General features: G+C 38.2%; 1 gene segment (V, D, J or C); it reads right to left on the reverse strand.

The window, feature by feature from the left end:
* Nucleotides 1-3,843: 3,843 nt before the first annotated feature.
* On the reverse strand, nucleotides 3,844-23,954 carry LOC136626361 (T-cell receptor beta chain C region-like). The segment is given in 5 exon segments: nucleotides 3,844-4,071; nucleotides 4,293-4,399; nucleotides 5,276-5,293; nucleotides 7,649-7,978; nucleotides 23,936-23,954. Coding segments are annotated over 5 exon segments (480 nt in total).
* Nucleotides 23,955-26,696: the final 2,742 nt, after the last annotated feature.

Here is a 26,696-nt window from a genome sequence, read left to right on the forward strand (position 1 = left end):
ATCAGCAGAGGTAATTGCTGGACCACTCGCCGGAATCTTTGAAAATCCTGGAGAACAGAAGTTCAATAAGATTGGGGAAGGGAAATTATTGTCCCCATCATCAAGAAAGAGAAGAAGATGGACACAGGAAACTACAGGCCTGTGAGCCTGACATCTATAACGAGAAAGATCTTTGAACAAGTTATTAAACGGCATGTATGTAGGAATCTGGATGAGAATGGATAAATAAACCAGATCCAGCATGGGTTTGTAACAAACAAGTCACGCCAGACTAATCTAATTTCCCTCTATGGGAGAATCGCTGATTAGGTTGCTCACGTAAATGCAGTAGATATAGTATATCTTGACTTTAGTTAAGCATTTTAAAAAGTATCTCATACTATCGTTATTGAAAAAAAATGACCAAATATGGGATTGATAAGTGATTGAGACATCCAACTAGAAGAATGTCTCAAGTGAGGTACCACAGGGCTCTGTCCTGGCCCAGTGTTGTTTAACATTTTTATAATAATCTAGATTAGGGAATTGAGGGGAAACTGACCAGGTTTGCTGCCGACACAAAGCTAGGAGGAATAGCTAACACTAGGGAAGAGAGAGGATTTAAAAAGGTCTAGACATGCTTGAACAGTTGGTGATGACTAACAGAATGGTATTTAACAGGGAGAAATGCAAAGTCCTACATCTAGGCAAGGAAAATGAAAAAAGCACATACAGAATGGAATGAATTAAGCTAAGCAGCACATGTGATAAAGATTTGGACATACCAGTAGATCACAGACTGAACATAAGTCAACAATGTGATGCAGCAGCCAAAAAGGCAAACACAATTCTGGGATGTATTAGGAGAAGCACAGAGTCTAGATCACGTGAGGTCATTATCCCCGTCTACTCTTCCTTAGTCAGACATCATCTGGAATACTGTGTCCAGTTCTGGGCACCCCACTATAAAAAAGACATAGACAAACTGGAGCAAGTTCAGGGAAGAACTACCAGGATGGTGAGCGGTCTACAAATCATGTCCTATGAGAAACGGTTAAAGGATCTGGGAATGTTTAGCTTGTAGAAAAGAAGGCTGAGAGGAGGCTTAATAGCGGTCTACAAATATCTGAAGGGTTGTGACAGTGCAGAGGGATCAGTCCTATTCTCATCTGCACAAGGAAATACTAGAAGCGATGGGATGAAACTGAAAGGGAGGAGACACAGATTAGATATTAGACAGTGAGAGGGATCAATGAGTGGAAGAGGTTGCCATGGGAGGTGATGAGTTCTCCTTCAATGGAAGTCTTCAAACAGAGGTTGGACAGACATCTGTCTGGGATGATTTAGTGATCCTGCATTAAGCAGGGGGTTGGACCCGATGACCCTGGAGGTCTCTGTCAACTCTACGATTCCATAATTCTATGATACTGCAATACACATCACTTACAATAGCAATCACAAGCCATGGTAAGCATGGATGCCATTGTCTGACATGGCAATCCATTGGCAAATGAACGTGATAAGTAAGGGGTTTACAGAAGGGACTGGTGTTCTCACCGATCCTCTCTTCTGCAGCAGGAGGCCAGTTGTCTGTCACAGCCGACTCACACTGTGGGATGGTGCAGACTCACTTCTGAGCCTGTGCCATCCACAGGACGTAAGTTTACATCGTGTTGCATTTAGTACAAACCTGCCAGGACATAAAATTATGTCCTGTGGTATTAAGGGGTTAAAGAAAGCTACGTTAATACAATGGGAGCTGTGCCTGTAGTACTAACCTGGGCCACTACAATGTTGACTTAGTTATCTGCTTCCAGTGCTGTCCACACCACTGACTGCTAGCCTGGCGATCAGCTGATCAGCGGAGACCTCAAATATTGGACCCTCACCCATCAACTGTTGATGACCTATATTGAAGACAGGTCTTCAGTAGTAAAAGTCCCAGACAACCCCTTTAAATAACATTGCTTTATGAAGCTTTACTCATAGAGGAAAATTCCCTCAGTGATGGAACAACGTTTGCAGACAATATAAATGTGAGCTCTTTATCATGGGAGACAATGACTGGTAATGTAAGAACAGCCTGCACCCGTGTAGCTGCCTCATACACACCTGCAGTTTCCGCTTTGACTACAACTGTTTGTTTCCTGCCGTGTGGGTTCTGCGGGGGAGATTAATGAGCGTGTGATTTCCATGTCAGTTGTTCTTTACTAGGTTGTGGCTATAATGAGCTCACCACATTTATTATAAGCAATGAGCTCTAGTTCCTGTAAATTACCGTATGGTTCAGGAAGACACCTACGCAGGTCTACAGCACACTGCTAAATGTGCGATCACAAGATGCAAAAGTATAGCCGCACTTATTATTGATGTAAAAACTATAAAAAGTTGATATCCATCATGCTAAATATTCTTTATATAGTATCTAATATTTACATAAAATGTACTGATCCTGAGTTACATCCTGTATTATACTCCAGAGCTGCACTCACTATTCTGCTGGTGGAGTCACTGTGTCCATACATTACTTATCCTGTACTGATTCGGAGTCACATCCTGTATTATACTCCAGAGCTGCACTCACTATTCTGCTGATGGAGTAACTGTGTACATACATTACTTATCCTGTACTGATCCTGAGTTACATCTTGTATTATACTCCAGAGCTGCACTCACTATTCTGCTGGTGGAGTCACTGTGAACATACATTACTTATCCTGTACTGATCCTGAGTTACATCTTGTATTATACTCCAGAGCTGCACTCGCTATTCTGCTGGTGGAGTCACTGTGTACATACAGTATTTATCCTGTACTGATCCTGAGTTACATCCTGTATTATACTCCAGAGCTGCACTCACTATTCTGCTGGTGGAGTCACTGTGTACACACATTACTTATCCTGTACTGATCCAGAGTTAAATCCTGTATTATACTCCAGAGCTGCACTTGCTATTCTGCTGGTGGAGTCACTCTGTACATACATTACTTATCCTGTACTGATCCTGAATTACATCTTGTATACTCCAGAGCTGCACTCACTATTCTGCTGCTGGAGTCACTGTGTACATACATTGCTTATCCTGTACTGATCCTGAGTTACATCCTGTATTATACTCCAGAGCTGCACTCACTATTCTACTGGTGGAGTCACTGTGTACATACATTACTTATCCTGTACTGATCCTGAGTTACATCCTGTATTATACTCCAGAGTTGCACTTGCTTTTCTGCTGGTGGGGTCACTGTGTACATACAGGTGGTGGACAAAAATATGGAAACACTCTATGAAGTGCATGGGATTTTAATCATTAGCACTGAGCTGCCCTTTGGAACCCTTCTTGGTTGAGAGTTTTCCCGCCAAATGTGTCTTTACTTCACCTCTTGCCCTGCTCTGGGTAGTTTTTGGAGTTAGCTGGTAAGAGCAGCTGAATGGCTCAAATGACTGACCAATGGAACCTTGCTGCTTGTGAACATCTGCCCAGCAGCATCTGTGTCATATTACCTCCAATTAAAATTGGTCTCTACATGTATTATTGAAATATGATTTATAATCCCATGTAATTTAAGGCATGCCTTTCGTACGGTGTTTCTATATTTTTGTCCACCCCCTGTATATTACTTATCCTATACTGATCCTGAATTACATCCTGTATTATACTGCAGTAGTATTTTATAACACATCCGCTATACGGATGCCATTCTAAGCTATGTGACCATGGCCAATAAGTTTGAATCTTTTGGATCCCCTGAAGATGCGAAGGAGCTTTACCACTGCACTCCCTTGTCCTCCATGCATCCCTCACATGAACCCCGAGCCGTGAACCATGCATACAGAACTAAGAGAACAGTATGATATGTAATATAGTAACAGTTTATTTGCGAGCAAGTACATGTCACACAGATACCAGAGCACAATGCACAAATAGATGGATGATCTCTGCTGCGACGTAACCGGAGCAGCCACCATTGCTTTTATCCAGTCCTCTCAATCCCATAATAAGACTTTAGGGGCTTTTCTCCATAAAGCTCAGACATGCAATATATAGCTGGGAAGCATCAGCGACGTACATCAGTAGGAGCTTAAAATCATCTACAACACAAAGTAACAACAAAGTTATACATATCATGAAAAGTTACACAAGTTATATATCTACTGTAAGTTGTACACACTCCCAGTCTTTTCCGAGAAAGGAAGTAGCTACCCGACAGTACAGTACACTTCCTGTCAGCCAAAATTGCATCAAAATTTCCTGTGTTCTCCAGGGTTGACTTTTTCTTTATCAGCACACATACAGGGTTTCTCTTACTTACCTTTTTTCTCCACAACAATACGAGGATAATCACTGCATACAGGCCACTTTTGCAGAGAACCATAATGTAGGAAATCTTCCCCTCATTAATGAGCATGGTGTAGGACTCTGCAAATGGACAGGAATGTATTAGACGTCTCCAGCCTTGATATCATGAATTTATTAAAGTGACTAGAGATGAGCGAGTATACTCGCTAAGGGCAATTGCTCGAGCGAGCATTGCCCTTAGCAAGTACCTGCCCGCTCAAGACAAAAGGTTCGGGTGCCAGCGCGGGGGAGCGGTGAGTAGCGGCAGTCAGCAGGTGGGAGTGGGGGATAGAGAGGGAGAGAGAGATCTCCCCTCCGTTCCTCCCAGCTTTCCCCAACAGCTCCCTGCCCGCTGCCGGCACCCGAAACTTTTGTCTCGAGCGGGCTGGTACTCGCTCATCACTAAAAGTGACCCTTTGTTTCTGGACAAACAAAGATGGCCGAACTGCTTCTTTGGCTACCTGATGCGCATTGTGCTTAGTGGCCATTGGTAGTGTAAGGCATTACATGCTGCTCTGTCTAAGACTAATGTCTTAGACTAATGATGCATACTAATACACACTGTGCATCAGGCAGTCAGAGAAGCGCTGAGGCCATCTTTGTCCAGGCCAGAAGGTCACTTTATTTGTACTTTTCTCAAAGAACTACCATAAATCATTAAAAAACATAACCGGACTGCTCTGATTGTGTTAATTGTCCCTGTGATAACCAACACAAATTTGACTATTAACCCTTTTAGCACAAGCCCAATTTTGTTTGTGAGGATGAAAGAAGTTTGGTTTGAAAAAATGCTAAAAGAACTGTGAAGTTTTTAAAAAACAAAAACAAAATCGTGTAAGTTAAAGCCTTATTAGATGTCAATTTGTTGGAAGGGATTGAATTGGAGTCAGTAGAGGAGTATGTCCAGCCTGAGGGTAGGAAAACTGTAAACTTGAAATGGCCACCAATTTCTCTCACCTTTAGAGATGCCGCAATCTGGAAATAAGAAAAAAAAAATATTACATTAATGTGCAGAATTTTTTTTGCCATAATTACAATTAAACAGATATAATATAATGTCTGACGGGGTGCTTTGTCGTAATATGTAATTTTTTGTCTACTTGGCCGGATTTGAGTTTTGCAGTGAACCTGATGATGCTTTAAAGGGTTTATCTGGAAAATGGATTTTTATGACATGGCATAAACCATCAAAATGCTCCCTAAGGCCTTAGTCAGACGGGCGTTTTTTGCCGCGATTTGCGGATCGCATGACGGATGCGCATCCGCAAATCGCGTGACCGGTGCGCGCAAGTCGCCCGCAAATCGCCCGAAAATCTGCTCCTAGCCGCGTTTCATTAGAAACGGGCTGGAGCTGTCCAGCGCATTGCATTCAATGGAGACGGCAATACAGCCGTCTCCATTGAAAGCAATGCGCTGCGGGCGAGCCCGGGATGAATTGTCGGTAAGGGCTTAAATATATAAGCCCTTCCCTGCAATCCATCCTAAAATGTGTTAAAATAAAAAAAAATTGCATTCTCACCTTCTGCCTGCAGCTCCGGGCAGCCGTCCTGCAGTGGGTGTGAAGGGGGTGTGAGTCAGACCTGCCCCCTGATTGGCTCAGCGCTGAGCCAATCAGAGGCATGCCTCACTCACACCCATTCATGAATTCATGAATGGATGTGAGTCAGACCTGCCCCTGATTGGCTCAGCGCTGAGAGGCAGCAGTCACTCACCCATTCATGAATTCATGAATGGGTGTGTGAGTGAAACCGGCCTCTGATTGGTCAGGCTGTGACCAATCAGAGCAGATCATTCAGCAGGCGGGGATTTTAAAGCCCCGCCGGCTGAATAGTGCCGAGAAGCAGTTCAGGAGAACTGACAGCGGCCGCGGCTGGACTCCGGCTGCAGCGGAAAGGTGAGTATACAATTTTTTTTTATTTTAACACATTTTAGCATGAATTGCAGGGAAGGGTTTATATATTTAACCCCTTCCCGACAATTAACCCCGCGCACGCCGGCAGCCCATTGCTTTCAATGGAGCGGCTGTATTGCCGCTCCATTGAATTCAATGGGCAAACATCGTTCTTCTCTGCCACAGCTGTTACAGCTGTTGCAGAGAAGAATGATTTGTCTTCTATATGTTCTCAATGGGGTCGGCGCTGCTGCCGCCGGCCCCATTGAGCGCATATACAGAAGCGAACAGGAATCGCAGATCGCAGATAGGTGCGATCTGCGATTTTTTGTTCTATAATTTTTCAGACGAGCGCATAAAAAGCGCTCATGTGTCCGATACCATTGCGAAGCAATGGTTTTAAAAAATCGCCGGACGCATGCGCATGCGCAAATCGCGGCAAAAAACGCCCGTCTGACTAAGGCCTAATGGAGAGGTGGTCATGTATTCATTATCATTAACCTCCTCCCCAACCCCAAAAGAAAAAAAATAATAGTAATGAGAGTTGCAAAAACAGGGACAAGAGATGTTTCTACAACTCTCAACTATTTAGATATGTGGGCATCATACCAAGTAGAGCTTTACTTGGGGCCCCTCTCTAGGAGTAGAGAGTCAAGAGCGTCTGTGATCGTGCATTACATGTTTGGCCATTCGGTTAAATTGATGCCATGTAATATTACAATCAAGTGGTCACATGGAGCTACCTGGGATTAGAGATTCAGTAACTAATTATTTGGGGTAGCTTCAATTTAAGAAGCAGTTGTCCAGATGGGACTACACCTTTTATAAGGTTGGACAGAGTTCTGGAGGATCCTCCAAATTGCAAACATGTTGACTCAACACATTCCTCTTAAGTTGTCCATGAAGGCTAAATACTAGCATGGACCCTCGGTATTGGAATCTCCATTTTTGGCCCAGTTCTAACCCTGGGTCATGTGATATGGTCCCTTTTTCTGTGTCGTCAAGTCATCAAAGGGGCTGGCTGTTTGGCTTATTTTAATAATGAAGTCAGCCCCATATTCTGTCTCTGCAACAGAGAAGGGAGTTGGCTTTGTTATTAAGATCAGCCAAGCAGCCATTTCACTTGACGGCATGATGTACACAGAAAGAGGGACCACACCAGATGACCCGGTATTAAAATCAGACCGGAAGTGGACAACCCCTTTAATGCACATGTTCTATCTCAACCTTTCAACTCAGCTCATCTATTTTTTTCTTATGTTCTTCTCTTTATTCACTTATACTTGCCCTAAATATTGAGATTCCTCATGGCCCTAAGAGAGCACACAGAGTCCACATTTGGGAGCAGGGCTTCTCATTTTGTGTTCACCGTTGGACCCTGACTTCACCACAAACCTTTTAATTCATAACATTTCAAGTTGCACTTTGCTGTTCTTTACCTTCTTCTCCTTTAACATACGCAAAAGTTGCATTCTCCCCATTCAGAAATGCCGCCTGACATCGAAATGTGGAATCCACATTAAAATATTCTGATCTGGTCAGGGTGAGACGTTTACTGGTGGAGTATGAAGAATTATTGCTTTTGATCTGGGGTATTGGCTCATACAGATTGACTCTCTCTTCATTATTCACAAACCATCGGATTTTCACATGTTCTGGGAAGAAATTACTTGCAACGCAGACCAAGGAGATGAATTCGTGGTCTTGAAGTTCATTTTTATTGGGACCGTAGATTGAGACCTCGGGCGCTCGTATTTTTTCGCCAACTCCTGTAAAAATTCAAAGCCAATATAGCTTAGAAAAGTAGATGAGTTTATGCATCATATTAAATCCACGTCCTGCTAATGTAGGGTCTACAGTTTGATATTACCTAAGTTTTTCACATTTATCACACAAAAAACTTTAATAAAACATTGTACATATTGGAGAATTTGCTGTAAAGATTGGGCCAATAGAAGAGCTGTTCGTAGGTTTGGCAAATTTTTGCATATTTCCGACTATGAACCATGTAGAGCAGGAAAGTTAACCAAAAACCAAAAAAGTAGTCTTTAATGGAGCTTTTTGGGGCTGTACTATTAATGGCTTATGCCTAAAGGGGTTGTCCCGCACCGAAACGTTTTTTTTTTTTTTCAACAGCCCCCCCGTTCGGCGCGAGACAACCCCGATGCAGGGGTTAAACAAGAACACCGGACAGCGCTTACCTGAATCCCCGCGCTCCGGTGACTTCTTACTTACCTGCTGAAGATGGCCGCCGGGATCTTCTCCCTCGGTGGACCGTAGGGCTTCTGTGCGGTCCATTGCCGATTCCAGCCTCCTGATTGGCTGGAATCGGCACGTGACGGGGCGGAGCTACACGGGGCTACACGGAGCCCCATTGAGAAAAGAAGAAGACCCGGACTGCGCAAGTGCGTCTAATTTGGCGATTAGATGCTGAAAATTAGACGGCTCCATTGAAACGAGGACGCTAGCAACGGAACAGGTAAGTGAAAAATTTCTGATAACTTCTGTATGGCTCATAATTAATGCACAATGTACATTACAAAGTGCATTAATATGGCCATACAGAAGTGTATAGACCCACTTTGTTTCGCGGGACAACCCCTTTAAGATAACACATCAACATTACTCCCACCACCCTCATTGATCAGCTAAATGAGGGGGTTGTGATTGTGACACTCCAGCACTGTGTTTTCTTCGTTATTAAGCCAGGTTTGGTGCTATACATTGACTTGTGGCTGTGTTGGGTACTGCAAAAAACCACTTGTAGTAAATAGGGCAAAAAACGTTCTTAAATGTTCAATTGGGGAATTATGAATCGATTAACTTTTTAGGGTTTCCCCAACTTTCCTTTGGGTCATTTCATGCTTGAGGGTCAGTAAGCAAAGAAAATTTTATGGGATATGTGAGTTTTCTAGTTATGGACTTACTTGTCTAATATGTCTGTAGCTGATATTTATTCATAGTTAATTAAAATAATAAACTGAGATATACTTAGACCTCCGCCGTCACCGGAATCCAGTGCTGCAGCCCCGCTCTGGTCCCGGTGATTGTTGTGACAGATGATGTAACAATAAGTCAAGTGACCATTGCAGCCAATAAGGGGCTGCGGCCTCACAGCTCCTTCTCCTGGGATTAGCACTCACATCCTGAGCCCCATGATGCCAGGAGTTCGGGAATGTAATGATGCAGTCTCTCATTGGTCACATGATTTTCTGTGATATCATCTGTCACAACAATCATTGGGACCAGAGCAAGGCTGCAGCACTGGTTTCCGGTGGCCACGGAGGGGTAAGTATATATATATATATATATATATATATATATATATATATATATATATATATATATATATATATAATTATTATTTTAATTCAGGCAGCTGGACAACCCTTTTAATTAAAGCCTCATTTCCAAGGCAAGAGTCATATGCACAAAGCTTGTATGGAGGTGCACAAAGCGCTGCGAAATATGTTGGTGCTATACAAATAAAGATTATTAATATTATTATTATTATTATTACACAGAGCCCCTATGACTTTGTGTGATACCATGGGGTACATTTGTATGGGACCATATTATGGTAGTATTCCCTAGAAGCCGTGGTTTCTTATATCTTCATAATATGGCATTGGTTGGAACACTGCTCAATATTTTTCCATATGAATATGACAGATAAAAGCTCTGTGAGCATTTGTATGAAATCAGTGGCATTCAGAGATATAGCAAAAGCCCCATAGACTTCTATAGATTATCTATTATACGCTTGTACGGAACCTTAATGTGGACCGGTAAATGGCCTAATTCATGGGTTTAATGAAACTTTCTACTACCACTATTTGGGGTTAATTCTAGTTCAAAATCTTTTTCAAGATCTACATAGGCATAAAGCAGTAAATGACAAAACAATTAGAAGAGTCCTATTTACTGCATATAAGTCTATAGCAGTTGCAATGCTGTAATGTGGCTCAATGGTTAAGAAGAAATCCGAGCCAATCACAATGCACTACACTGGACAGGATTGTAAATATCATTCTTTATTAAACAATTCCTGTCCAGTGTATTGCACTGTGATCGACTCCGATCCTTTCTGATGTGAGCTTTCATCCAGCAGGCCACTCCATTGGCCGGTGTGAGGGAGCTAGTGTCATTTGGGACCAGTAAAGGCAACATACCTTATACCGTGTATCCCCACAGCCCTTCAGTTGAGCGGGCTGGGAGTATGTTAAGGGCGTTTGCCCTGTCAGGTTCTCCTACACATGAGTCTTTTTTTTCTATTCTCGTTTGCAAGAACATGGACCCATGTTTAAGACTTCTTAGAGGGATTCTATGCTTACTTGCTGGATCTGAAATATCGAAGCTTTAATAACACTGGTCATCACCTTGAGTTGCAACAAAATAGTAGATCAGCTCTGCTAATCAGGCAAACAGCTCTGCTAGATATCCTCTTCTAGATTTCTTTCGTTATGGGACACCTGATTCTGACGACTTAGGACCTAGGTAGCTATTAGTCATGAGTGAACCAACCCTTTAGAACCCTGGTTTGTGTCAAACTTTACTAAAAGTTCAGCTTTTAGCAAAACTACCTGAAACCGAATTCTACTAGCATTCACTTAAAATAGCCATATGTGTGGCCTAGGTCTTGGGTTTTATGAGACCATCCACCAGCACTATTTAATAATACTTTTAATTTCAGGCTCTTCCTTGGCTGTTAGTACTATCCATGGCAAAACAGCTATAAGAAACAATTTCCAGATTTTATAAGAAATAAACTATATATTACATGACCACAAAATATTTTTGTAACTGATTACAAAAAAGTTACTTTCTTATGGAATTTATAAGGACATAGCGTCACTTATGAACCAATACAATTTTCAATCATAAGTTATATGAACCTCAAAAAAGACTTTATAAAAGAATACAACTCTGAGACTAAAGACAACACAGGAAAAAAACAGATTAGAGAGATATGAGATAGATAGATAGATAGATAGATAGATAGATAGATAGATAGATAGATAGATAGATAGGAGATAGATAGATAGAAAGATAGATGTTTGCATGGACATATAGATAAATGGGTAGATTTGACATAGATAGATTTGAGAAAGATACATAGGTAGATAAATAGATAGATATGAGATAGATATGAGACAGACATGAGATGGATAGATAGATAGATAGATAGATAGATATGAGACAGACATGAGATAGATAGATAGATAGATAGATAGATAGATAGATAGATAGATAGATAGATAGATAGATAGATAGATATGAGATAGATATGAGATGGATAGATAGATAAGAGATAGATAGATAGATAGATAGATATGAGATAGATGGATATGATGATAGATAGATAGATAGATAGATAGATAGATAGATAGATATGATGATAGATAGATAGATAGATAGATATGAGATAGATAGATAGATAAATATGAGATAGATAGATAGATAGATAGATAGATATGAGATAGATATGAGATGGATAGATAGATAGATAGATAACAGATAGATAGATAGATAGATAGATATGATGATAGATAGATAGATAGATAGATATGATGATAGATAGATAGATAGATAGATATGAGATGGATAGATAGATAGATATAAGATAGATAGATAGATAGATAGATATGAGATAAATAGATAGATATGAGATGGATATGAGATAGATAGACAGATAGATAGATATGAGATAGAAAGATAGATAGATAGATAGATATGGGATAGATAGATAGATAGATAGATAGATAGATAGATAGATAGATAGATAGGAGATAGATAGATAGATAGATAGATAGATATGGGATAGATAGATATGAGATAGATAGATAGATAGATATGGGATAGATAGATAGATAGATAGATAGATAGATAGGAGATAGATAGATAGATAGATAGATAGATAGATAGATAGATAGATAGATAGATAGATAGATAGATAGATATGGGATAGATAGATATGAAATAGATAGATAGATAGATAGATAGATAGAAAGATAGATATGGGATAGATGGATATTTAAATATACATTAAAAAAGCTAAGTTAAAATGACATAACTATAATTGTATATATAGCTTATGGATGAAAATGTGATTAATGTTTTGATTTCATTTAATTCATCTTAGTTAACTCACCAAGCACTGAAACTATTGTCCCTTGTCCAAAGTCTTGCTTGCTTCCAGAGTTCACAGCCATATACTGACGTATAAAAACTCTCCTGAAGTTTTTCAATATTTTTCTAAGTTATTTTTTTTTTCTTAGCAGAAACTCACACAGACTTACTTAGCAGTCTGATAGCCAAACCTCTTCCAAAGTAGACAGTAAAGGTAGCCCCAGTGGGTCACAGGAAACAAGAAACCTCAGGGATGACCTTGGATACTATGCCATAGGGTGCTCAATATTGGACAACTGGACTGCATTGTACACGGGGGAGTTATGGTCCATTCATGGAGTAATATTGTAACATTCATAATGAGGGAACTCTGGATTCCTTTCAGCTCTTCTATGAGGACTGATCATACATTTATATGTGCAGATTTTTGTAAAGGGCTGACTATAATTTCTATTAGAGTGCCCCCAGCCCCCACAATAACATCTTCTTCTACAAAAAGCTTTCTTTTTCAAACGTGAAACTTAGAAACTTTCATTTTTTTATGTAACTTTCAACAAATGTAGCAGAGCTGAGTTTTGTAGCTGGAGCAACATTTTTCTTAAACTAGTCTTGTGACCTTAAGACAGACTATTTGAATCTGCCCTTGGTTTCATTGGTCAGATATCTTCAATTATGTTTTTTAATTGATTATTAAAACTTTTATAAAAAAAGTTATGTAACTAATTATAAAATAAGCAATTTTTAATATGTTTGCCTTCCTGTTGATATTTAGTGAGGTATAGTGCTAAATCATTAACGTCTGCTTTTAAAACATATTTAGGATTTTAATTAACAATTTGAAATGTAGGACTATTTTTTTAAGAATTGTATTTCCTTTCGAAAATCCTTCTGAGAAGTTATAAAACACACTACTGTATATCTATCTTTTTTTAATAGTACTTTTTGGAATAAAATCTGCCACAATAAGATATGGACACGCTTGAAATAAAATAAAACTGCTTAACAAAGAAAATAAAAAATATTCAAAAAATTAGAGATTACAAGATTTTAATATTTTTTGTTTCATTTTTTTTAACACTTACCTAACACAGACAGAACTGTACCACTTCCAAAATACTGTCTCTCAGTGTTCACAGTCGTAAACTACTATACTAAATCCCTCCTATACCCATCCAGGCACTTGAATCAAGTAATAGTTTGACAAATTCTTAAAATTATTACCAAAGTTCCAAATGTCTCTCTTGGGGTTTAATGTGATTCAAGGTGAACCCAATCATACCGATAGAGATCATAATTTCTATCCCCCATCTGATATCATGGATATAAAGTATTACAATTAAGATATTACATATCACTTACCAAGCACTGATAACACTGTGCCCCTGCCAAATTCAAGCTTGGCAGCAGAGGTCACAGCCACATGGCATTGTATAAAAACCCACTGAATTCCTTAAACTTACCCAAAACACTGACAACTGTTCCACTTCCAAAGTTAGCAGCATAACTCCCTGCACAGTAGTCAATCCCATTTTAAAAACACAGCCAAATCCAAAATGAGGGGCCATAGCGACCTTAGAGAATGTTCTTGAATGTTTTTGATTTATTTTTGTCATTTCCCATTTCTTAGCCAAGTTCCTTCCAATTTTTTTAGATAATTAGTTTATCGGACTTTCTCAGCATGATCACTAGGGTTGTTTTAAAGGGAAAACTTAAGACTTTCTTTAGAGATGAAGACCCTACAATATAGACACTTTGTCATTGATTGCCACTGTGGCCTTGAAAGGAAGCCATCTTGGATGTTCATAGACAGTTCTGAAGCATGGACAGGTGCCGTCACTCAGAATTTGGCCATACCCCAGAATGGGGTTTTTGTAAAGCACTTATATTAATTTGAATCATGGTGCTCCCGCTACTCACTGTGTTATAGTCTGCTACAAAAAAGTATTCCCTAGCTCCTGTATGAGTGCATTAAATCCTAATTGAGCTCCAGCGGGTTCTTATTTATTTGCTGCTTTTTGGGACTTTCTGAGTATGTTTTCATTGGTATGAAAACAAATTGGATGCTTAGGTTCTGAATAGGGTTAACTCAGTCACATCTAGATGTAGCAGGGCTGAGTTTTTCCATTTAACCCTTTGTTGCATTATGTGTGCATCATATTAATAGCTCTTTGAGTTATGGCAGCTGCATACACTAATATTATGACCTGATGTTGCAGTCTGTTCATTGGATATAACATTCTGATCACCCGTAGCTCCACTGAATTGAGTTTAGATCGTTATACAACTCTATGGTGATCTAAGTTCTCATGTTGTATTTACAATATGGATCTAAAAATGTGGGCATAGTATGGCCATAATAAACGGACCTAAAGAAAATAGGTTAAGGCACAATTCTTTGTACCACCATAGAAGACACACGACATGTATTGTGTCAAACACAGCTCTGTTACATTACATGTTTTCGATTTCATCAGCCTATAAATCCTATTTTCTTTTTTAAACTTGTTATGTCTATGGTGCTGTGCTGCAAGTGGTGGCATCCATGGCCCTGTAGAGTCCACCATTGGGCTAAAATTGCTTAAAAAAATGTTGAGGGTCAATTAGTGTTTAGGGTATAAGTAGCAATGAACATCATGTAGTGAATAAGTAATGACCATGTGTTATATCACATGTTTTTTTCTATGTAAAATGTAATTGGTGTTATGTAGTTATATAGATGTATGTGTATTTCTGTAGTTCTATAGATTTCTATTTTTTGGCAGTTTTCCTTTTTATTTGTGACTTTTTTCAACATTTTTATCACTATTTTTAATTTAATGTGGCAATTTAAAAGTTTGACCCATTTTACAATTGTAACATTAGTCAGTGATCTTAGTTCTAAACCTTGACCCAGTAATACAAGTTTCAAATTCATCATTGTGACAGGAATGGGTCATTATTTACCAAAATGACAGTTAATCTGTATGTACAGTAATAATTTGTTAAATTAAATCACTTACCTAAGACCGTCAGGATTGTCCCACTTCCAAAGTATAGTCTTTCATTTCCGCTCACAGTCAGAAATAATGATACTAAATCTTACCCCTTTAGCTGCCTCCAACTGTCCACAGAGAAAAGCCTTGATGAGGATACTTTATAAAAGTGCTGATCCCTGGAAATATTCTACCTCCTCCATAATGAGGCTTACCACTAGATTAAACAATTGACCAATATCAATATTAGACCTATATTTTATAGTCCTTGTACTCACCCAAGTCACTGATAATGGTCCCACTACCAAAACACAGCAAAGGCTTCTGTTCACCATATAACGTTCACACGATGTTCAAAAAGACCCTACTCCAACTTGTGTACAGTTCTTCCAATCTCTTAAATGTTTGACTGTTCCCAAAAGAATGAAAGCTTGCCAAGGCTCAGATCCCATTTTTTGGTCCCACATGGAATATTCTAGATATTACCAGCTAATTAGTCTAGATAATTCAGATCTCATACATACTGTATTGTATATAAGACATAGCATGGCACAATTCTTAGTTTTGCTCCCTGCTATTGTGAAGAAAAGAATTCATGCAGTGTACATGGGGGGTGTATTCTGAGGTATCAAGCTTAATATTCGTTTGTGGCCACAGAATAGTCTAACAGGAACATCTGCTTAGTTACATTTTGTCAACATGCCAATTTCCACCTCTTATGCTTTTATTCCCCCATCTAATGTTTTCTCCAGATCAAGTACTCACTTAACATATGAATAATGATCCCACTGCCAAAGTACACAAAAAGGCACCTTCTCAACTTCCATATACCTGAAGACTATTCTCCATTTATTGTACAGTCAAAATATTCCCAACAAATACTTGACCAGGTCTCCTATCTCACATTTAGATCTTCATGGAATGTTCTACATATTACTTAGAAGCTTCCATTGTATGAATAGGCTATAGATTAACTGAATGGTTAATTCTCTTGACATAAATATTTATCTTATGTCTATGCTATTGTTTATTGATAAATGACTTTGAAAAGTGTCCTTCAGGTGAGATCTTTATGGTCTTGGCTGATGGACATACTTTATTTGCTTACACATGAATATCTATAGCAGAACGTCTATGGGAAGTATTTGATCTGTTTTAAAAGATCAACCAGAAGAGTGTCCACCTTCAACCATGGTAGCTTCAATAAAGTGGTCCAACAACAAATGATCTACTGAACCAAATGGACCCTGTTTGGGTTACATCTGGTCATGGTACCAGAACCTGGGCTCTCTGGTGGACTAGTTTTACCATGTCTATAAGTTATCTCTGTGTATTTAACTCTAAGTCTTGCACAGACTGTGTATGGACATGAACAGAACAGTTATGCTACCATAGTCTGATGGATCTACAAATATTGAACACACCTATATTGAAAATTGAAATTGGATTCAGGATGGATCTAATTAACTTTAAGATAACAAAGCCTGAGGAACCTAATTGGGCATTTACTATACTGATGTAGAAAATCAATCAGGTTCCTTCCAAAATCACAAGCTGGAAGACTTTTAAATGTTGATAATGGCCTTGTGTTGGTTAAACATTCTGCTTCTTGTATGTTTATAATGTCAACCTCAAATGCAACATTTACATAATAATAGTCTTTGGATGGTTTTGGCCTCAAGACTCTTAACCCCCCTCCCCCCCCCCCCCCGCTCCATTGGTTCCGCTCAACTGAGCCGAGATCACCATAGACTCTTACAGTCATGTACGGATATAATGAATAGCTTTTGGATGGTTTTGACTTCAAGAGTTGTAAACCCCCATTGATTCTGCTTCACTGAACCAAGATCAGCATATAACCCTACTGTTCTGTAAATTTCGTCTAGCAGAACAGTGAAGTCAACCAAGAAATCTTCACCACTTCTGATTTGCGTCACCTTAGACCCACTTTTCTAACGCTATTCAACAAATTAACACAGCCGTCATGTCTGGCAAAAAGTTTTCCTTATCATGTTATTAAACTCTTGACACTCTAGCCCAGAAAATCGGACAAAGTTTTGCATATTTCCGAATATGAACCATGTAGAACAGCAAAGGTTAACCAAAAACCAAAAAAGTAATCTTTAATGGAGCTTTTTGGGACTGTACTATTAATGGCTTATGCTTAAGATTACACATCAGTATACTCACACCACACTCATTGATCAGCTAGATGAAGGGGTTGTGACACTCCAGCACTATGTTTTATTCATTATTAAGCCAGGTTTGGTGCTATACATTGACTTGTGGCTGTGTTGGGTACTGCAGAATACCACTTGTACTAAATAGGGCAAAGAAAGTTCTGAAATGTTTAATTTGTGAAATTATGAATCGGTGAACTTTCCTTTGGGTAATTTCATGCTTGAGACTCAGTGAGCAAAGAAAGTTTTATGGGATATATGAGTCTTCTAGTTATGGACTTACTTGTCTAATATGTCTGTAGCTGGTATTTATTCCTAGTTAATTAAAATAATAAACTGAGATATAATTAGACCTCCGCGATCACCGGAATCCAGTGCTGCAGCCCCACTCTGGTCCCGGTGATTGTTGAGTTAGATGATGTAACAGTAAGTCAAGTGACCACTGCAGCATATTATAGGCTGCAGCCTCATCATGGGGCTCAGGATGTGAGTGCTAATCCCTTCTCCTGGGATTAGCACTCACATCCTGAGACCCATGATGCCAGGAGTTCGCGAATGTAATGATGTAGTCTCTCATTGGTCACATGATTTTCTGTGATATCATCTGTCAAAACAATCATTGGGACCAGACCAAGGCTGCAGCATTGGTTTCTGGTGGCCATGGAGGGCTAAGTATATCTCAGATTATTATTTAAATTCAGGCAGCTGGACAACCCCTTTAATTAAAGCCTCATTTCCAAGGCAAGAATCATATGCACAATAATTATATGGAGGTACACAGAGCCCCTATGATTTTGTGTGATATCATATGGTGCATCTATATGGCACCGTATTATGGTAGTTTTCACAAAAAGCTGTGGTTTCCTTTACCTTCATAATATGGCATTCACTGGAACAGTTATACGAACCTCCTAAAAGACTATATAAAAGTATACAACTCTGAGACAAAAGACAAAAAAGGAAAAAATACATTTATTGATATGAGATAGATAGATAGATAGATATGAGATAGATAGATAGATAGATAGATCTGAGATAGATAGATAGATATGAGATAGATAGATAGAGAGATAGATCTGAGATAGATAGATATGAGATAGATATGAGATAGATAGATATGGGATAGATAGATAGATAGATAGATAGATAGATAGATAGATAGATAGATAGATATGAGATAGATAGATATGGGATAGATAGATAGATATGAGATAGATAGATAGATATGGGATAGATAGATAGATAGATAGATAGATAGATAGATAGATAGATAGATAGATAGATAGATAGATAGATATGAGATAGATAGATCAATAGACATAGATAGATAGATATTTGCATATACATAATATACATTTTTTAAACTAATTTTTAAACATGAAATAACTCTAATTGTATATTAAGTTTATGGATGAACATTTGAATAATATTTTAATTTCATTTAATTCATTTTAGTTAACTCACCAAGCACTGAGACTATTGTCCCTTGTCCAAAGTCTTGCTTGTTTCCAGAGTTCACAGCCATATACTGACGTATAAAAACTCTCCTGAATTCTTTAGATGTTTTTGTCAGTTATTTTTTGTTTCTTAGCAGAAACTCACACAGACGTACTTAGCAGTCTGATAGCCAAACCTCTTTCACAGTAGACAGTAAAGGTAGCCCCAGTGGGTCACAGGAAACAAGAAACCTCGGGGATGACCTTGGATACTATGCCATAGGGTGCTCAATATTGGACAACTGGACTGCATTGTACACGGGGGAGTTATGGTCCATTCATGGAGTAATATTGTAACATTCACAATGAGGGAACTCTGGATTCCTTACAGCTCTTATATGAGGACTGATCATACATTTATATGTGCAGATTTTTGTAAAGGGCTGACTATAATTTCTATTAGAGTGCCCCCAGCCCCCACAATAACATTTGAATCTGCCCTTGGTTTTATTGGTCAGATGTCTTCAATTATGTTTTTTGTAATTGATTAAATGCACTGACAACTTTGATAAAATCTATGTAACTACTTAAAAAAATCAACAATTTTTTAATTTGTTTGACTTTCTGTTGATGTTCAGTGAGGTATAGTGCTGAATCATTAACGTCTGCTTTTTAAAACATGTTTAGTATTTTAATTAACAATTTGAAATTTGGCACTATTTTTTTAAGAATTGTATTCCCTGTATGCAAATACTTGTAAATACTTATAAAACACTCTGTATCTATCTTTTATTTGGTAGTAATTTTCTTGGATACAATCTGCCACAATAAGATATGGACATGCATGAAATAATATAAAACTAAATTGAACAAAAATAATAAAAATCATTAAAAAATGACATTTTAATGTTTTTTTGTTTCAGTTTTTTTTCACTTACCTAACACAGACAGAACTGTACCACTTCCAAAATACTGTCTGTCATTGTTCACAGTCGTAAACTACTATACTAAATCTCTCCTATACCCATCCAGGCACTTGAATCAAGTAATATTTTGACAAATTGTTAAAAATATTACCAAAGTTCCAAATGTCTCTCTTGGGGTTTAATCTGATTCAAGGTGAACCCAATCATACCAATAGAGATCATAATTTCTATCCCCCATCTGATATCATGGATATAAAGTATTACAATTAAGATATTAAATATCACTTACCAAGCACTGATAACACTGTGCCCCCCCCAAACTCAAGCTTGGCAGCAGAGGTCACAGCCACATGGCATTGTATAAAAACCTACTGAATTCCTTAAACTTACCCAAAACACTGACAACTGTTCCACTTCCAAAGTTAGCAGCATAATTCCCTGCACAGTAGTCAATCCCATTTAAAAAACACAGCCAAATCCAAAATGAGGGGCCATAGGGACCTTAGAGAATGTTCTTGAATGTTGTTGATTTATTTTTGTCATTTCCCATTTCTTAGCCAAGTTCCATCCAATTTTTTTAGATAATTAGTTCATCGGACTTTCTCAGCATGATCACTAGGGTTGTTTTAAAGGGAAAACTTAAGACTTTCTTTAGTGCTGAAGACCCTACAACATGGATACGTTATCATTGATTGACACTGTGGCCTTGGAAAGAAGCCATCTTGGATGTTCATAGACAGTTCTGAAGCATGGACAGGTGCCGTCACTCAGAATTTGGCCATACCCCAGAATGGGGTTTTTGTAAAGCACTTATATTAATTTGAATCATGGTGCCCCCGCTGCTCACTGTGTTATAGTCTGATACAAAAAAGTATTCCCTAGCTCCTGTATGAGCACATTAAATCCTAATTGAGCTCCAGCGGATCGTTAATTATTTGCTGCTTTTTGGGACTTTCTGAGTATTTTTTTATTGGTATGAACACAAATTGGATGCTTAGGTTGTGAATAGGGTTAACATCTAGACGTAGAAGAGTTTTCCATTTAACCCTTTGTTGCATTGGGTGCATCATATTAATAGCTCTTTGAGTTATGCCAGCTGCATACAGTAATATTATGACTTCTTCTTACAGTCTCTTCATTGGCTATAACATTCTGACCACCCGTAAGTCTAATGAATTGAGTTTAGATCGTTATACAACTCTATGTGGATCTAAGTTCTCTCTAGCAGAGCCTTGACTGGTTTTTGTGTTGTGTTTGTAATATGGACCTTAAAATGTGGGCATACTATGGCCCTATGAAACCAATTAAAAGAAATTGGTCAGCACTGTGACAGTAACAGGTCATTATTCACCAAAATTAGGGTTAATTCGCATATACAGTAATAATTTGTTAAATTGAATCACTTACCTAAGATCGTTAGGATTGTCCCACTTCCAAAGTATAGTCTTTCATTTCCACTCACAGTCAGAAATAATGATACTAAATCTTACCCCTTTAGCTGCCTCCAACTGTCCACAGAGAAAAGCCCTGATGAGGATACTTTATAAAAGGGCCGATCCCTGGAAATATTCTACCTCCTCCATAATGAGGCTTACCATTAGATGAAATAATTGATCAATATCAATATTAGACCTATATTTTATAGTCCTTGTACTCGCCCAAGTCACTGATAATGGTCCCACTATCAAAAACCCAGTAAAGGCTTCTGTTCATCATGTAACACTCACAATCTGTTCAAAAAGACCCTACTCCAACTTGTGTACAGTTCTTCCAATCTCTTGAATGTTAAACTGTTCCCAAAAGAATAAAAATTTGCCAAGGCTCAGATCACATTGTTGGTCCCACATGGAATATTCTAGATACTACCAGCTAATTAGTCTAGATAATTCTGATCTCATACATACTGTATTGTAAATAAGTCATAGCATGGCACAATTTTTAGTTTTGCTCCCTGCTATTGTGAAGAAAAGAATTCATGCAGTGTACATGGGGGGTGTATTCTGAGGTATCAAGCTTAATATTTGTTTGTGGCCACAGAATAGTCTAACAGGAACATCTGCTTAGTTACATTTTGTCAACATGCCAATTTCCATCTCTTATGCTTTTATTCCCCCATCTAATGTTTTCTCCAGATCAAGTACTCACTTAACATATGAATAATGATCCCACTGCCAAAGTACACAAAAAGGCCCCTTCTCACCTCCCATATACCTGAAGGCTATTCTCCATTTTTTGTAAAGTCAACAGATTCCCAACAAATACTTGACCAGGTATCCTATCTACCATTTAGATCTTCATGGAATGTTCTACATATTACTTAGACGCTTCCATTGTATGAATAGGCTGTAGATTAACTGAGTGGTTAATGTCCTTGACATAAATATTTATTTTATGTCTATGCTATTTTATATCGAACTTTAAAGAACTTTAAAAAGTGCCCTTGAGGTGAGATCTTTATGGTCTTGGCCGATGGACATACTTTATTTGTTTACACATGAATATCTATAGCAGAACATCTATGGGAAGATTTTTGATTGGGTTTACAAAACCCAACAGAAAAGTGCCCACCTTTAACTATGGTAGCCTCAATAAAGTGGTCCAACAACAAATGATCTGCTGAACCTAATAGACCCTGTTTGGATTAAATCTGGTCATTGTACCAGAACCTGGGCTGCAGAATAAGTTGGCGCTATACAAATAAAGATTATTATTATCATGATGGACTAGTCTTACCATGTTTATGGATGAGCTCAGAGTATTGAACTCTAAGGCTTGCACAGACTGTGTATGGACATGAACAGTACAGTTCTCCCACCACAGTCTCATGGATCTTAGAATATCAAACACACCTATATTACAAATTGCGATCAGATTCAGGGTGGATCTAATTAATTGTAAGATAACAAAGCCTGAGGAAATGTATTGAACATTTACTATACTGATGTAATATTGTGAATTTAGACCAAGTACTATCTTCCATAAATGGAACTATGTTCTTTTCAAACAAAATGCCATGAGACACCAAAAAATAAATGCAAACTCCATCCAGAACACTCATTCGAAAATCAAAAACATTGAATAACCCATTCACCCAATACAAACAGAATGTTCCCGTTTCCAAAATACTGTCAGATGCATTCACAACCACTTAATAACCACTTAAGGGCTTAGTCACACGGGTGGTGTGGTGGGCCCTTACTGCAGAAAGAAGACGTCCGTCTTTCAGGACTGATGACTCCCCGCAGCGCAGAAGAAAGAACACATGACCGTCAATGAAGCCGGTCACGTATTCTTTCCTCCGGCACTGTAGAGAGACATCCGCACCTTCATGCAGTAACACGGGCGTTGATGCGCCCGTGTGACTAAGCCCTCATGTTGTAGAAAATCCATCAGGTTCCTTTCAAGATTACAGGCTGGAACACTTTGAACTGGTGATAATGGCCTTGTGTTGGTTAAACATTCTGCTTCTAGTATGTTTATAATGTCAACCTCAAATGCAACATTTATAAATGAATAGTCTTTGGATGGTTTTGGTCTGAAGACTCTTAATCCCCTCCCCCCCTCTATTGGTTCCGCTCAACTGAGCCGACATCATGATAGAATCTTACAGTCATGTATGGACATAATGAATAGCTTTTAGCTGATTTTGACCTCAAGAATTGTAAACCTCCATTGGTTCTGCTTGACTGAACGAAGATCAGCATACAACCCTACTGTCCTGTAAGTTTGGTTCAGCAGAACAGTGAAGACAATATGGCTGAATTATAGCTATATGTTCAGTAATTTGCAGTAGCCAAGAAATCTTCACCACCTCTGATTTGCGTCACCTTAGACCCAGTTTTCTAACAATCTGCAACAAATTTACACAGCAGTCATGCCTGGCAAAAAGTTTTCCTTATCATGTTAGTAAACTTTTGACACTCTGGCCCAGAAAAGGGGATCAATATCACCTAATATGTATTGGATGCAAGACTAATTGGAACTCAAATAACATTTTTTTCAATCAGATCCCTTCTTAAATATTTAAAACCTGGATCAACAGAAACCTTCAAGTTACTATTTAGATGTCTTGTAGTGACTTACCCATTACATGCAGCAAGGTCCCTTCACCAAAATATTGGGTGTTATAGGAACACACTGAGAAGAGCTAGCACTAAATCTGGACTTGACTCATTTACCTAATTAGGAAATGTGTTATATTCTTTGATTTTTTACAGTGAATATAAACCACTAACTCTAGTCTCTGTGAATACTTTTCATCTTAGCACCATACACGTCTATTTTTAAGAAACCTTTGGCACAGATAACAGTAGAGCAGAAAAGAATGGGATTGTTAGAGAACATATTTCTTTTTTTAACCAAAGATGGAAGCTGTTCACTGTTTTAGATGCCAAATTTTCTTAAAAATGGAAATGGACTAATAATAATTAAAATGCGTGTTAGTACTGTTGCTACAACTTATCTCATAGACCCAATGTAATTGAGCTTGGTGCATGATACCATACACGTTAGCTCCACAAGTTGTATACACTTAGTGAATAGATCTTTACTATAGTTAGCCAAATTACCATACCAAGACTAAACTCATTACAACTATATACATATGCAGAACGTTTGCTTACTAACCTGTTAGATACATTTTAGGTATACCTCCAAAATTCTGTCTGTAAGCATCATCCAGTCATAGCTGTTTTTTATTACATGTTTCCCCATTTATAATGCAAAATATATAATTCTGCTGGTACCCAATGACTTAAATGGAATTCCTTTTTAACATGGACTTTGACAGGTGTTTATATTCAAAAATATTTTCAAAAATTCTTACCAATCTCAACAAGAATGATCCCAATATTTCCTTAAACGACACTTACTAATATTGTTTTATGAACAATGAACAATAGGGAATAACACATATATGGATGTATTTCATAGTCATTCTCTCACTCACACTTACCTAGTACAATTAGATGGCTCCCAGCTCCAAAATATTGTACATTAGTATCACAACAGTACCTTATAGCATTAAAACCCTGACCGTTACCTTTACTGGTGGCAATATTTTACCAAATCATACTGAAGAATGGACTGAACTCTCATAGCTTTATGATAAAGATGGAGCTCTCTGTAACCAAGACTGTGATTTTTGAAATTTTTTTCACCTACATTTTAGGTGAATCAAGGGTATGAAATAGGATTTCAAGACTCTAAAGAAACCCACAAAACCCTTTAGCTATTCCTTATAACCTAGTCTATGTAACTATTTACAGCCCAACTTCACAACTCTGCATTTGCAATCCTCAAAAACTTTCCTTTCTATGCATTAAATCTACATATTCAATTGCCATTGATTATTAATGGTGTTAGCCATGAGTCTCTTTCAATCATCTTACCCAACACAGAAAGGACTGTTCCAGGTCCAAATTCTTGCTTCTGGTTGCTCACAGCTCATTGTGGCTGTATGAAAACTTCTATTTTTCAAACCATCAACATTTACTCCAAAATAGATTATATTGAGGTCACATGGACCATAAAAACTTACCCAAGACACTGACTACAGTTCCTGCTCCGAGGTAAGCAGCAGAATATGTCACAGATACATAACCCTTTCTGAAAACCTACCTAGAGAGCAACTTCTCTAAGATCACTCTCTAAGAAAGGACAATTCTTACTTCTAGACTTTTGCAGCCCACCATAAATATATAAAAACCTCAATCAGTTCTAGATATCAACTTTTTAAGACTTTCAAAACTTACCTAAAACACTGACAACAGTTCCTGCTCCAAAGTAGGCTGCAGAGGACTGTCACAGAAACACGACCTTCTTCTAAAACCTACCCTGAAAGTTGAACTATGGTCCTTACCTAGCACAGAAATGGCCGTTCCAGCTCCGAATTCCAGCTTCTGGGCATTCACAGCCCACCATAGCTGTATAAAAACTACGCCCAAATGTAGAATAAACTCAGAACTTTTGGTGGCAATCAAAACTTACCCAAAACACTAAGAACTGTTCCTTCTCCGAAGTAAGCGGCTGTGTTTGTCACAAAGACAAAGCCCCCTCTTAAAACCTGTCTTTCGCTCTATTTGCTGTCCTTGATTTGTAAAACAAATGTGCACCCAGATCAATACAATCTAGGATATTTAAGGTTATGTAATCTGAATATGGACTTGGAAAAGTATTTGCACCTTTGAACCTTATGGTTGATTTGAGAACCCTTTGGACAGTGGGAAAAGGGGACTATGTAAATTTATCTGAATTAATTAAGCTTGGCCTTTCTTTTAAATTACTACTGACCAGACCGTAGTGTTATTTTATTCTGGGCATATTATGAGACGGCCCACTTGGGAGACTAGCCACAAGTTGGATGGACAGTATCTCAAGAATTTAAAAACTTTCCAAACAGAAAACAGAAAATTCTGAAAAAAACACTATCTATGGGGTTATCAAAAATCAAAATTACCATAACATTGCATAATGAGCATAGATCTGTAAAGAAAATTCTATCCATCTATCCAAAATGTGAATCGCTAGGTGAATCCTGGTGAATCAATGCTACCATCTCAACCAGTATATGCAAACATAGATTCTGCTGGATGAAGGTCATCCTTTGTCTCTTAAACTTAAACATCTCAAAAATTGATTTTCAAATTTAAAATTCATTTAGAAATATAATACAAAATACAAAAATACTGACCTAAAACCGAGAGGACTGTCCCTCCTCCGAAATAAGCTTGATAGTTACACAGGGTTGATAGCCAATTCAATAACTGAATAGATGGAAAGGGATGCAATGTATTCTGCCTTGGCTACCTCTAACAAGTTTCTAGCCATTGAAACGAAGCTGAAC

The sequence above is a fragment of the Eleutherodactylus coqui genome, chromosome 4 (genome assembly GCF_035609145.1).
Source record: "Eleutherodactylus coqui strain aEleCoq1 chromosome 4, aEleCoq1.hap1, whole genome shotgun sequence".
NCBI classification, from domain to species: Eukaryota; Metazoa; Chordata; class Amphibia; order Anura; family Eleutherodactylidae; genus Eleutherodactylus; species Eleutherodactylus coqui.